This window comes from Emys orbicularis, chromosome 1, assembly GCF_028017835.1.
Source record: "Emys orbicularis isolate rEmyOrb1 chromosome 1, rEmyOrb1.hap1, whole genome shotgun sequence".
In the NCBI taxonomy this organism is placed as follows: domain Eukaryota; kingdom Metazoa; phylum Chordata; order Testudines; family Emydidae; genus Emys; species Emys orbicularis.
The window spans coordinates 371,165,701-371,179,377 of NC_088683.1; the positions used below are offsets into that span (position 1 = coordinate 371,165,701).

The window sequence follows — 13,677 nt, forward strand, 5'->3', positions numbered from 1 at the left end:
CAGCTTGAAATAATCCCAGGCCTCATCTGCCTTTAGCTCTCTAAGTATGTTAGCCCAATCCACTTCCCTAAGTAGTTGCCTTAATTTATTAAAGCCAGTCCATTGTCAGGGAGCACATATGTACTAGCAGAACTGTAGACATCTGATCTGGGGAGCTAGAGACTGAGTTTTGTTTGGCAATAAACCTGGCCGGGTGCCCCTTATTGGAGTCTGTGGTCATTGGGGGTTCTCTCGGGGTCTGCTGTGTAACCTATCTGCGCAGAGCCAGGGCAGTACGCCGAGGAAACACACTCATGTAGCCAACTGTTATCAACATTGGATAGAGCAGAGAACCACACCAGCGATGTCTGGCAACACTCACATAGCCCAGGTAGTTCTGAAAACTTCAGATTCACCTTGAGAGGATGGCGAAGGCTCAGGCTCCCTCTTTCAGCCTTTCCTCTGCATCCCTCCCAATGAACAGTCCATGCAAGAGCAGGAGTCCCTTTCCCTCTTGGCATGAGAGAGAGACCGTGGTTAGGGCAGGGAAGTCAGGACTGCTGGGTTCTGTCTGTTATTGTGCCATTCAAGATCTGTGTGACCTTGGCCAGGTCACAGCTCCCTCTGCCTCTATTTACTTATCTGTGTAATGGGGATATGTTCATAATGACGTACTGACATTCCTGAGTCTTTTTGAAATCCTTCAATGAAAGGTGCTGCACAGCATGATGATAGTTACTGAGGAGAATTACTCATCTCTGATATCTTAGCAATAACTCTGTGTGCCTGCAGAGTGTTTGTGACTCCCCTCAGACATCTGTCTCCAGATCTATCTGTCTATTATCTACCCCTCCCATCCTGGGTATTTACCGGATATTAGACTCTATGGAGATCTAGGACTAATCCCTAGTTTTTCTTCCTAATCAACTATAATGTTTACATATATACAAACACACAGAGCAGCCAATTGCTCTCTGACTCAGGGGAGAGCCCAAGAGTTCTCATCTCCCTTTGGAAATTACTGTTTACTCCTAAAGCTGTATAATTAGCACAGAAGCACAGACCGGCTGGTCTCCAGCCTGTTTGCATCCAGATGCTACTTTGCCCCTAGAGGCTGAGTGAACCCCACTGGGACTGCACAGAGCTATATTATAAACTGTGCACGGCACTGTGTCAGCTCTCGGCATAGGATGCTGCTGCAGATACTGGAATGACAGAGGTTGGGACATGGCTACCTGAGAGGGATTCCCAGGGAAAACACTTCCATCTCAAAATTCACAGGTACCCATCTCTTTCTGAGGAGCTCACCTCCTTGACAAACTTAGTGCAACGTGGGCATGATGGGATAGACAGTATGTGTGTGCTACTTTCTGCCCTGCATAGCCATTAAACATCCCAGGGCCCTTGCCACAGTGCATGAGTTTGCTCCAATATTTTCTATGCACACCTGTCCGCCCCAGCTGATGGCTTCCAACCCAAGGTGAATGCATGTTTTCCAGTCGCACAGTGGATCCTCCAGGTGAAAGGTATTAGTAGATGTATAATACAAAGGCTGAATTCTGGGGCCTCGGCCCATAGTTTGCTCAGGCCCCACTGAGGCAAAACTCTCCTTGGAATAAGAAGTGAGTAAAGACCTTAAGAGCCAGCTGTGTGTTAATGTACAGAGACTGTCACCTCCTCCTCTTGCATTTCAGGGCTCTAGTTGTTAAGTGGGGGGAGGTGGCTGGTACCTGACTTTTATCTGCTGAAAAACATGCAGGTGGAAGTGCTCCTCACTGGAATAACATGGCCAAGACATTGTCTCCTAACTCCTAACATATGTCTGAAACTTTCAAAAACAAATTCACCCACCATAGGAAATTTCACTCTGAACACTTAAAGTTTGGAAAATTTACATCCAACTGAAAATGAGGTCTTCTTATTGAAGATCTCAGAAAGCTTTAACTAAAGGTAGTGCCACCAGTGCCACCTACAATGGCCAATCTATTTGTGAATCCCATTCAGCTAAGCACTTCACTCCAATAATGTCTGTGGCAAGGAGTTACACAGGCCAATTGTGGATTATGTAAACAATTTCCTTTTATCGGTGTTACATGTTCAGACTTTCAAGGGAATTGAATTATCATAGCAGCTATAAATGCTTGGTCTGCTTTCTTTATCAATAGATTCACAGAGTTTAAGGTGAGAAGGGACCATTAGATCACCCAGTCTGACCTCCTATATAATACAGGTCATTAAATATCACCCAAGGTTACGGATCCCCCTGGCCTTGGTAGTAGTGCTGCAACCAGCCCTCTCTCAGGGAAGCCGAGAAAAAAAACAAACGAAAGAAAACCCAGCTGTTGTACCAGCTGATCTTGGAACCCTTATTCCACTTAACTATTTCAGAAGTGTGTGCACAGACCTCTTGCTTTTAAAATTCAAAACTCAAATCATGTTCTTAAAAAGATGATTTTATTAAAAAATAAAGAAAACACATGTCAGGGTTCCCTCCCCACTCTGAACTCTAGGGTACAGACGTGGGGACCCACATGACGAACCCCTAAGCTTATTTCTACCAGTTTAGGTTAAAAACTCCCCTATTCCTTGGATTAAGTAATGCTGCCACCACCAAGTGATTTAAACAAACATTTAGGGAGGGGCACTTGGAGCCCTACCTTCCCCAAGTTTCCCCCCAAGCCCCTACACCCCTTTTCCTGGGCAGGCTTGAGTATAATCCCCCAAGCCCCTACACCCCCTTTCCTGGGGAGGCTTGAGAATAATATCCTCACAAATTGGTACAGGTGAACACAGACCCAAACCCTTAGATCTTAAAACGATGAAAAATCGATCAGGTTCTTACAAGAAGAATTTTAATTAAAGAAAATGTAAAAGAATTACCTTTGTAAAATCGGGATGGTAAGTACTTTACAGAATAACAAAAGACTCAAGAACATAGACAAAACCTCCCTCTAGACAAGACCTCCCTCTAGATAAGGAAAATCACAAGCCAAAATAAAAGTAAGTTAACGCATTCCCTTATTATTACTTACTAATTCTAACTGAGTTGAATAGCTTGCCTCCTTAATCTGTCTCCAGCAAGCACACAGAACAGACAGACAAAGAACAGACAAAACAAAGCCTTTTCCCCCTCCCCAGATCTGAAAGTATCTTGTCCCCTTATTGGTCCTTTTGGTCAGGTGCCAGCCAGGTTACCTGAGCTTCTTAACCCTTTACAGGTAAAAGGATTTTGTGCCTCTGGCAAGGAGGGATTTTATAGTACTGTAAACAGAAAGGTGGTTACCCTTCCCTTTATATTTATGACACGCCCCCCAAATCACAGATAGTGTTGGACAGCCAGTTCCACACTGGCTGTGATTTCTTCCTGGAGCTCTAGGAGAAAACAGAGTTAATAAGACACATGTACCTTTAGATATCCTACTGACTATATACAAACTAACAATATTTTCCACATGTCAAGGACGATTTTAACCAGTTGATTCTGGGAAACTTTCACGGGAGAGTGCATCAGCCACTTTGTTAGAAGCTCCCGAAATGTGTTGTATTTCAAAATCAAAATCTTGGAGAGTTAAACTCCACCAAAGAAGTTTTTTGTTATTGTCCTTGACGGTGTGAAACCACTTCAGCGCAGCATGGTCTGTTTGTAGTTTTAAACGCCGTCCCCAAACATATGGGCGTAGCTTCTCCAGGGCGTACACAATGGTGTAACATTCCTTTTCGCTGATTGACCAGTGGCTTTCCCTCTCAGACAGTTTCTTGATGAGAAACATGACAGGATGGAATTCTTGATCCGGTCCTTCCTGCATTAAAACTGCTCCCACACCATGCTCGGATGCATCTGTGGTTACTAGGAATGGTTTGTCAAAGTCTGGGGCCCTTAGCACAGGGTCAGATATGAGTGTCACTTTAAGATGGATAAAGGCCTTCTGACACTCATCAGTCCACTGAACTGCATTTGGCTGTTTCTTTTTGGTCAGGTCTGTCAGTGGGGCGGCAATTTGGCTGTAGTGTGGTACAAATCGCCTGTAATATCCGGCCAAGCCTAAGAAGGATTTGACCTGTTTCTTTGACTTTGAGACAGGCCACTTTTGGATAGCATCCACTTTGGCCTGTAGGGGACTGATAGTTCCTTGACCCACCTGGTGTCCAGGGTAAGTCACTCTGTTTAGGTCTATTTGACACTTTTTAGCCTTAACTGTAAGTTCTGCCTGCCTGATGCGCTCGAAGACTTTTTGTAGATGCTCCAGGTGTTCTGCCCATGAATCAGAAAAGATGGCCACATCATCAAGGTAGGCGACTGAAGAGTCTTCCAATCCCGCTAGGAGAACATCTACAAGTTTTTGGAAAGTGGCAGGTGAATTTCGCAGCCCGAAAGGGAGCACATTAAATTCATACATCCCTGCATGGGTGATGAAGGCTGACCTTTCCTTGGCGAGTTCATCTAGCAGTACTTGCCAGTACCCCTTGGTTAAGTCTAAGGTAGAGATGAACTGGGCACGTCCCAGTTTCTCCAATAGCTCATCTGTGCGTGGCATTGGATAGTTGTCTGGGCGAGTTACAGCATTTAGTTTACGATAGTCCATGCAAAAGCATATCTCCCCATGTGGTTTGGGAACTAGAACCACTGGAGATGCCCATGCACTGTCAGAGGGGCGGATTACCCCCATCTGTAGCATGTTTTGGCTTGAGGAGACACCCGGTAGGGTTGGGCTCTAATTGGGTGAGCATTACCTGTGTCAATGGAGTGGTATCCCCGTTTGTTCCATCCTGGTGTGGCTGAGGACATTGGCACGAAGCTAGTGCACAGCTCCTTGATCTGCTGTTGCTGCATAAGTCCAAGGGTCATGGAGAGGTTCACCTCTTGCTTACCACCGTCACTTTTTCCTTTGTAGTAGACACCTTCAGGCCACTCCGCATCATCTGTTCCCTGGGCTGTAAACTGGGAAATCTTTAATTCTCTGGAATAAAAGGGCTTTAGAGAATTAACATGATACACGTTAAGCTTGAGGTTTGAGGTGGGGGATGCTATGAGATAGTTAACAGCTCCCAAGCGCTCTTGGACCATGACTGGCCCTTCCCATGATGCTTCCATCTTATGGGCCTGGAGCGCCTTCAAGACCATGACCTGGTCCCCTACTTTGAAGGACACTCTCTGACATGTTTATCAAACTAGGCTTTTTGCTCTTCCTGAGCATCTTGTAGGTTTTCTCTAGCAAGGGCTAAAGTGTGTCGGAGGGTGCTTTGTAGGTTGCTTACAATGTCTAGAATGTTAGTTCCTGGAGAAGGCATAAACCCCTCCCATTCCTGCTTCACCAAGTGTAATGGCCCCTTAACCTCACGGCCATACACAAGTTCAAATGGTGAAAACCCTAAACTGGGATGTGGTACAGCCCTGTAGGCAAAAAGCAACTGCTGCAACACTAGGTCCCAATCATTGGAGTGCTTATTTACAAATTTACATATTATGGCCCCCAAAGTTCCATTAAACTTCTCCACCACGCCATTTGTTTGATGGTGGTAACGGGTGGCAACCAAGTGGTTCACCCCATGAGCTTCCCACAGGCTTTTCATGGTCCCTGCCAGGAAATTAGTTCCCGAATCTGTAAGGATGTCGGAGGGCCAACCTACCCTGGCAAAAATGTCTGCTAATGCCCGGCACACACTTTTAGCCCTGGTATTGCATAGAGCTACTGCTTCCAGCCATCAGGTGGCAAAATTCATGAAAGTTAGTATGTACTGCTTTCCTCTGGGTGTCTTTTTTGGGAAAGGACCCAGAATATCCACAGCTACTCGCTGAAATGGGGAGTGGCTGCAGAGGGGCTTTGACCTGGTCTTGAGGTTTTCCCACTTGTTGGCACACCTCACAAGACCGGACATAGGTAGAAACATCCTTGCCCATTCCTTCCCAGTGGAATGACCTCCTCAAATGGTCTTTGATCCTGTTCACTCCAGCATGGCCACTAGGATAATTATGGGCTAAGCTCAAGAGCTTTACCTGGTACTTAGTTGGAACTACCAACTGTCTCTGAGGATGCCAGTCTTCTTGGTGCCCACCAGAAAGAGTTTCCTTGTATAAAAGTTCTCTTTCTACAACAAACAGGGATTGATTATAAGAGCATAGAGGTGATGGATTGCTCCCTGCAGCTGTCCAAGCTCCCTGGAGGCTTTCATCTGCTTCCTGTTCGGCCTGGAACTGTTCCCTTGATGCTGGAGACATCAGTTCCTCACTAGATTGTGGACCGGGGCTTGGTCCCTCTGGAAGCAATGCAGGTGATAGGGCTGGTTTTTTTTGTTGACTGTGAACCGCTGTCCGCTGGTGTACTATGTTGTATTTCAGGCTCCTGCTGAGCCTCTTGTGTAGGGTTATCTGCTGCTGCTGCCAGTGGAGGCTCGGTGGTGCCCTCTGGTGTTGGAGCTGTAGACAGGGTTGCAAGCGCTGGACTCAGTGATGGCAATGGTTCTGGTGCTGGTTGATTCACCAGTTCCGGTTCTGGGACTGGCTTTGGCTGGGTCTCTGGGACTGGATCCACTACAGCTGTTGCAGTTGTTGGCAGAGGATCGGGTTCCACCACCTCCATCTGGGTCTCTGGTAACACAGACTGGGCCCTGGTGGAAGGCTCAGGAACAGGGATGGTTGTGAAAGCTTGCTTAGCCTGGCTGCGCGTGACCATTCCCACCCTCTTAGCTAGCTTCACATGGTTGGCCAAGTCTTTCCTCAACAGCATGGGAATGGGATAATCATCATAGACTGCAAAAGTCCACATTCCTGACCAGCCCTTGTACTGGACAGGCAACTCGGCTGCAGGCAATTTAAAGATTTTGACATGAAGGGTTGAATCGTCACTTGGGCCTTTGGGTTGATGAATTTGGGGTCCACTAAGGATTGGTGGATAGCTGACACCTGTACTCCAGTGTCCCTCCACGCTGTAACCTCCTTCCCGCCCACACTCATGGTTTCTCTTCACTCTGACGATACCTGGGAGGCATCTGGGCCTGAGGACCTTGGGTGTGACTCTGGTGTAATGAACTGCAGTCTGTTGGGGTTCTTGGGGCAGTTGGCCTTCACATACCCCAGCTCATTACATTTAAAACATCGCTCAGCTGACTAGTCACTGGGGTGAGGTGGGTTACTGGAGACAGGTGTGGTGGGATGATAAGGGGTTTGTGGTTTTCCTTGGGATGTAGGTGGGGCCTTGGGCTGCCCCCGGTGGTAGGGTGTTGTCTCGGGTTGCCCCTTCTGATATCCACTCCAACTGCTACTAGTTTTTATTCTTTTCCGCCACCACCACCCATTTGGTTCCAATCTCCCCCGCCTCAATTACAGTTTTGGGTTTCCCATCTAGGATGTACCTTTCTATTTCCTCAGGAATACCCACTAGAAACTGCTCCATTTTCATTAGGATAGACAGATTTTCCAGAGATTTAACGCTTGCTCCTGATATCCAGGCATCCCAATTTTTTTCAATGTGGTAGACATGTTGGGAAAATGCCACGTCCGGTTTCCACTTTAGGGCTCTGAACCGCTGACAGACATGCTCAAGTGTTAGCCTCATTCTGATTCTGGCCTTTTTTTAAAAAAATTTCATAACTGTTCATGTGTTCCTTAGGCATTTCAGCCAGCACCTCTGCTAAAGGTCCACTGAGCTGTGGTCTCAGCTCTACCATGTACTGGTCGGTAGAGATGCTGTACCCAAGGCAGGCCCTTTCAAAATTTTTGTAAGAAGGCCTCAGTATCATCGCCTGCCTTGTAGGTGGGGAACTTTCTGGGATGGGAAGCGGTACCTGGAGAAGGATTGCTAGGGTTGTCTGGTATATTCTGCTTAGCCCTTGCCCTTTCTAACTCCAGTTCATGCTTCCTCTCTTTTTCTTGTAACTCCAGCGCACTCTTGTGGGCAGCCTCTTCCACCTCCATAGCTCTCTTGTGGGCAGCTTTCTGTGCCTTAATTTCTAGTTGTTTTAATTTGATCAGTCTCTTATGTTTGTTCTCTTTTTCTTTTGCTTCCAGTCTAGCTAGCTCTAGTTTATTAGCTGTTCCACTGGTAGTCATGTTCCTGCTTTTTGTATTTAACTTAGCCTAACCCGAGAGCTATAAAGGAAAAAAAAACTAGCTTGTGAATTCACTTGTAGAAAGTTAACTACCCTGCCCTCAGGCAGACAAAAATCTCCAGCTGCTCACAGCTTAAAAAACATCCCTTTGTTACAAGGACCTGATACCTCTGCTTCCAGGCAAAGAGAGATAAGATCTCTATCTGCTTTCTAAACAGCCAAAAAGGGAAAAAAAGTCCTTTTAAAATTCTACTGGGCTTTTGGTTCAAAATCATCCCACCGCTCTGCCACCATGTCAGAGTTCCCTCCCCACTCTGAACTTTAGGGTACAGATGTGGGGACCCGCATGAAGAACCCCTAAGCTTATTTTTACCAGCTTAGGTTAAAAACTCCCCTATTCCTTGGATTAAGTAATGCTGCCACCACCAAGTGATTTAAACAAACATTTAGGGAGGGGCACTTGGAGCCCTACCTTCCCCAAGTATCCCCCCCAAGCCCCTACACCTCTTTTCCTGGGCAGGCTTGACAATAATCCCCCAAGTCCCTAAACCCCCTTTCCTGGGGAGGCTTGAGAATAATATCCTCACAAATTGGTACAGGTGAACACAGACCCAAACCCTTGAATCTTAAAAAGATGAAAAAACAATCAGGTTCTTACAAGAAGAATTTTAACTAAAGAAAAGGTAAAATAATTACCTCTGTAAAATTGGGATGGTAAGTACTTTACAGAATAACAAAAGACTCAAGAACATAGAGGATCTCCCCTCTAGGCAAAACCTTAAAGTTACAAATCCAGAGACAAATCGTCCCTCTAGACAAGGAAAACCACAAGGCAAAATAAAAGTAAGCTAATGCATTTCCCTATTATTACTTACTAATTCTAATTGAGTTGGATTGCTTGCCTTCTTGATCTGTCTCTGGCAAGCACACGGAACAGACAGACAAAGAACAGACAAAACAAAGCCTTTTTTCCTCTCCCCAGATTTGAGAGTATCTTGTCCCCTTATTGGTCCTTTTGGTCAGGTGCCAGCTAGGTTACCTGAGCTTCTTAACCCTTTACAGGTAAAAGGATTTTGTGCCTCTGGCCACGAGGGATTTTATAGTACTGCATACAGAAAGGTGGTTACCCTTCTCTTTATAGTTATGACAACACATCTGGAAAATCAGGGTGTTGCTAGATATTTAAAGAGTAACTGAAAGCATTAAAACCCAAGAATGTCTTCCTTGGGGTCCACTTTAAAGGAAAAAAGAAAACAAAAGCACCTGTGTTTAGCACAGAAGACTCCACAAGCCCAAAATAAAGAGAGAAACCTGATCCCTTCTAACTAAACATTTCCCGTTCTACTTACTTCTCTGTAGTTCCAAATTAGTAATTTTTAGGTATCAATGCTGATGATTTTTCATAGCTGGCCCAATCTTTACAGCAGACCTGCTGCTCTCTGTCTCTCCAGCCAAGAGAAAACAACAACCCTCACAAAGAGGGGACGTTTTTTCTCAATTTTAAAAGTTTCTAGTCTCCCATTGGCTCTTTTGGCCAGGTGCCAACTCACTTCCTCTTACCTAAGCATTTTAGTGAGACTTCTTAATTCTTTACAGGTAAGGCAAGTAGAGAACAGCTACTAAGAAGGATTTTTATAGCTAACTGACTGGTTGGGTGTTCATAAAAGGGGTTCTACCCCCGATCATTTACCAAAGCAGGTGTTTCCACTGAGTTGCTATCAATGACGCCCATTTCTTTTCCCTGGGGTGCATCTAGCTGGGATGTTTCCCCCTGGAGCATGACTTGGCAAAAGTTTGTGTTTTTTTCCCATTCTCAGGTTTTGAGCAACCAGATGAATGGGGAACTCCCTACAGCATGGACTCCCTAGACTGGGTTTCCTTGCATTAAGGAACAATTATGGATAACCAGTACCCAAAGTCATGTTTCCTGCTATTGCCTATTAAGCTTTACCACACCACGACATGTAGGAATTATTGACACATGCCATAAAATATGGAATTGGCATTAGTAGGGTCAGTGTTCATAATTTATTTCTATGAATAATGAAAATGTCTTTTTCAGTGTGTGAAGAATGACCAATCTGCTTCAGCAACGAGAACAGCCTCCAGTAGTGTATGTAGTGTCTCATATTCACATTGTCTCTCCATCCAGGCATTTGTACTGTGACCATCACCCTTGACCCTGGGCACATACAGGAAGTCAGGAGAACATACAGTGCATGCAGGAAACAGCATTCTACCTCAGAGTTGGAGACCTTTACTCCTACTCCATGTCAAATTCCAACAAAACCGACTTCACCAACCCCTCCACCTTCATCCTGCAGGGTATTCCTGGCCTGGAGGCAGCCCATGTCTGGATATCGATCCCCTTCTGTGTCATATACATCATAGCCATCTTGGGGAACTTCACAATCCTCTTCATTGTGAAGATGGAGCCGAGCCTCCATGGGCCCATGTACTATTTCCTCTGCATGCTGGCTGTCACTGACCTGGTTCTTTCTACGTCCATCCTGCCCAAAATGCTGTCAATCTTCTGGTTCAATTCCAGGGAGATAGATTTTGATGCCTGCCTCACCCAGATGTACTTCATTGGCTGCTTCTCAGTGATGGAGTCCGGGTTCTTCGTGACCATGGGTTTCGATCGCTATGTGGCCATCTGCCATCCCCTAAGACATTCCACCATCCTGACAATCCCCATGGTGGCCAAGATGGGCCTGGCTGTGGTGCTGCGCAGTGGCATGCTTGTACTGCCCTACCCCTTCCTGATAAGACAGTGGCAATATTGTAGAACCAACATCATCCCCGAGCCATTCTGCGCACACATATCCGTGGTGAAACTGGCCTGCGGCGACACCCACATCAGTAGTTACTATGGTCTATTTGTGCTATTGTGTATAATGGGTCTGGATGGGATTTTTATCACTGTGTCCTATATCCAGATCCTCAGGGCCATCTTCAGCCTCCCCACAAAGGAAGCCCGGCTCAAGACTTTTGGAACCTGCGTCTCCCACCTCTGTGTCATCTTAACCTTTTACATCCCAGGTCTCTTCTCCTCCCTCACATACCGTTTTGGAAAGAATGTGCCCCTGCATTTCCATGTTCTTATTGGCAACATGAACCTACTGGTGCCCCCCATGCTACACCCCATCATCTATGGGGTGAGGACCAAACAGATCCGGGACAGGTTGCTCCGGTTCATTACTCATAAGGGATGATTTAGTTGGGGATTGGTCCTGCTTTGAGCAGGGGGTTGGACTAAATGACCTCCTGAGGTCCCTTCCAATCCTGATATTCTATGATTCTATGATTCTAATTAAAGTTTTCTCCTGGTGCTCTGGTTCTCAGACCAAGCTCTGTGAAGCACTGGCTGGTGACATGGTGCTGGGCCCTCTTTCTTGAATCACTTACTGGTCAATGAAAGAGATATTAAATCCTTTCCTGGTCTTACTGTGCTGTGTCAGCATGACAAAATGGGGAATCAGTCTATATAGACCTCATTAATTCTTAGCAGTTAGAAAGGTGGCAACAATTGGACCCTGAGACCCTGTCCCCTGCCCTACCTATTCCCCAAGGCCCTACTTGCCCTGGTTCCTGGCTTCTCTACTCCCCTCCCTCCCTCACTCAATCTTTTCCACTCCTGTCCCTGCCTCAGCTGGGCTCCCTCTACTCTGGGGCTTGACTGAGATCTGCTGAAGCCTCACAAGGGGCCTGCCTGTTGGTATGATGTGGCCCCAGCTGAGCAGGGGCAGGCCTGGGTTAATGACCCTAAACCTCCCCCCTGCCCTGCAGGAAACAGGCACAGTACGATCCACTTCTTGGCTGGACTTTCTAGTTCAAAACCAGGTACCTGATAACCCTGCATGGCACCCAGACACAGAAGCCAAAAAACAGAGTGTCCGGATAAAACCTAGATGGGGGGAAACCCTATTAACTCACCTTTTGTTATAGGAACCATGTGCATTGTTATTTCTTTGGGATTTCCTGTATTCTTCACTCACACACCTTGTATTAAGAGACAGCAGGCTGCGGCGGAGGCATCTGCTTATAAATACATTGGTCATTAAAGACTACAGGGATAGAAGAAGGGAGTAACTGCATTCTAAATTTAATTTTCTTGAGTTTCTCTGCAAAGGGGAGGGCTTGGGAGGAATCAAACCTCCCCAGAAGGGGGAACTGAGAGAGGAGGTGTTCATCCAGCCCTTTAAAACACAGAGACTGGATGAGCCAGAAGGCAGGAGAGAGGCAATCTATGGTTGCAGGGTTATGGCTGCAGCAGAGAGACAGACTGCAACTGGAGGAGAAGTCAGTCGTTCCAGGAGGTGGCCCCTAGATACCCTAGAAGGTTCTGACCAATCACAAAGTATGTTCCAGGGTGATGTGGATTGTAGCGGGGTGGTCACCCGCTCTGTCACTGAAAGGGTTACAGCCAGCCCTGGGAGAGAGCTGGAACTGAAGGAAAAGCCTAGGGGAAGGCAGCCACAGCTGGGGCCATGCCGCAGTCAGGCCATAGCTGGTCCTATAAAAGGTTGGGAGCCAGAAGCTCAGGCAGTCTCTCTCCAGCTATTGAGAGAGATGGGCCTGGCTACTGGGCAGCTGAAGAGAGTACCTAGAGTGGAGCAGGGCTGGGGGGAAAGGCCAGAGGAGCTGGGGAACTCCGGCCTGGAAGACCCCCAGGCTGCAGGGGGGAAACCCCCGGCCTTGCCAAAGGCCGAGAAGGTACTGGGGTTGCAGAGGGGTAGGCCAAGGGTAGGAAGAGACAGCAGGTCCAAACCCTCCTTGCCGATGATGAGGGGCAATTATACTGCAGTCTGCCCCAGTCCGCAGGGGCTAGATGGGGACTGGCAGCAGCTCAAGACTGAGATGAGGTGGGGATAAGGGGTTGGGCATTCCCCAGGGAGGGGAGACCCAGTGAGACTGCGGGGTACTGCAGGGGGCAGAACCCCGAGAGAAGGGGCATCGGGGTCCAGGAGGGACACAGGGGCCAGCGACAAGGTGAGACACCAGCATGCAGAGGGTGCTCTGGAGGCTGGCAAGCTAATTCCCTGGATGACCAGCAGGAGGAGCTGCACTGGTGAGCCATGGCATCTCTACAGATTGGTGGAGAATGTGCGCATAGGCGGTCCGCCCCCGATACAGGGGGCAGAGCAAGGACTGTGGAACTATTGCCCAGACATTAGGAAAGGCGGGATGATGGGTATACTGCGGCTTTCTTTGTGGAGGGCCCAGGTGCTGTCCCTGGTTGGGCCCAAGTGTCAGCGCCCCAGCGGAAGGGGGTGGATGACCTGTGAGAAATCTGGGAGGCACAAGAGGGAATATAGGAGGTGCAGAGGGCCCTCCATGAACAGATGGCCCAGCTGATGGAGGAACATCCCTCCCCAAGGGGGGAGGGATAGCTCAGTGGTTTGAGCATTAGCCTGCTAAACCCAGGGTTGTGAGTTCAATCCTTGAGGGGGCCACTTAGGGCTCTGGTGTAAAAATCAGTACTTGGTCCTGCTAGTGAAGGCAGGGGGCTGGACTTGATGACCTTTTAAGGTCCCTTCCAGTTCTAGAAGATAGGATATCTCCATTATTTTATTTTATAACAGTGGGCCCTAGTAAAACTCCTTCAGAGGGAGTTTGGAAAGAACCGCCAAGGGCTGGGGGAGAAGCCCA

The 13,677-nt window shown here is 47.4% G+C and overlaps 1 protein-coding gene across 1 annotated transcript; it reads left to right on the forward strand.

Moving 5' to 3' along the window:
* The first annotated feature begins 10,244 nt into the window (after window positions 1-10,244).
* On the forward strand, window positions 10,245-11,240 carry LOC135895483 (olfactory receptor 52M1-like). The gene has a single exon (XM_065423594.1). The coding sequence runs from the start codon at window positions 10,245-10,247 to the stop codon at window positions 11,238-11,240; it is 996 nt and encodes a 331-aa protein (XP_065279666.1).
* The last annotated feature ends 2,437 nt before the right edge of the window (window positions 11,241-13,677 follow it).

Coding starts and splice junctions, on each gene's coding strand:
- LOC135895483 (XM_065423594.1), top strand. CDS start 10,245: ATGCAGGAAACAGCATTCTACCTCAGAGTTGGAGACCTTTACTCCTAC.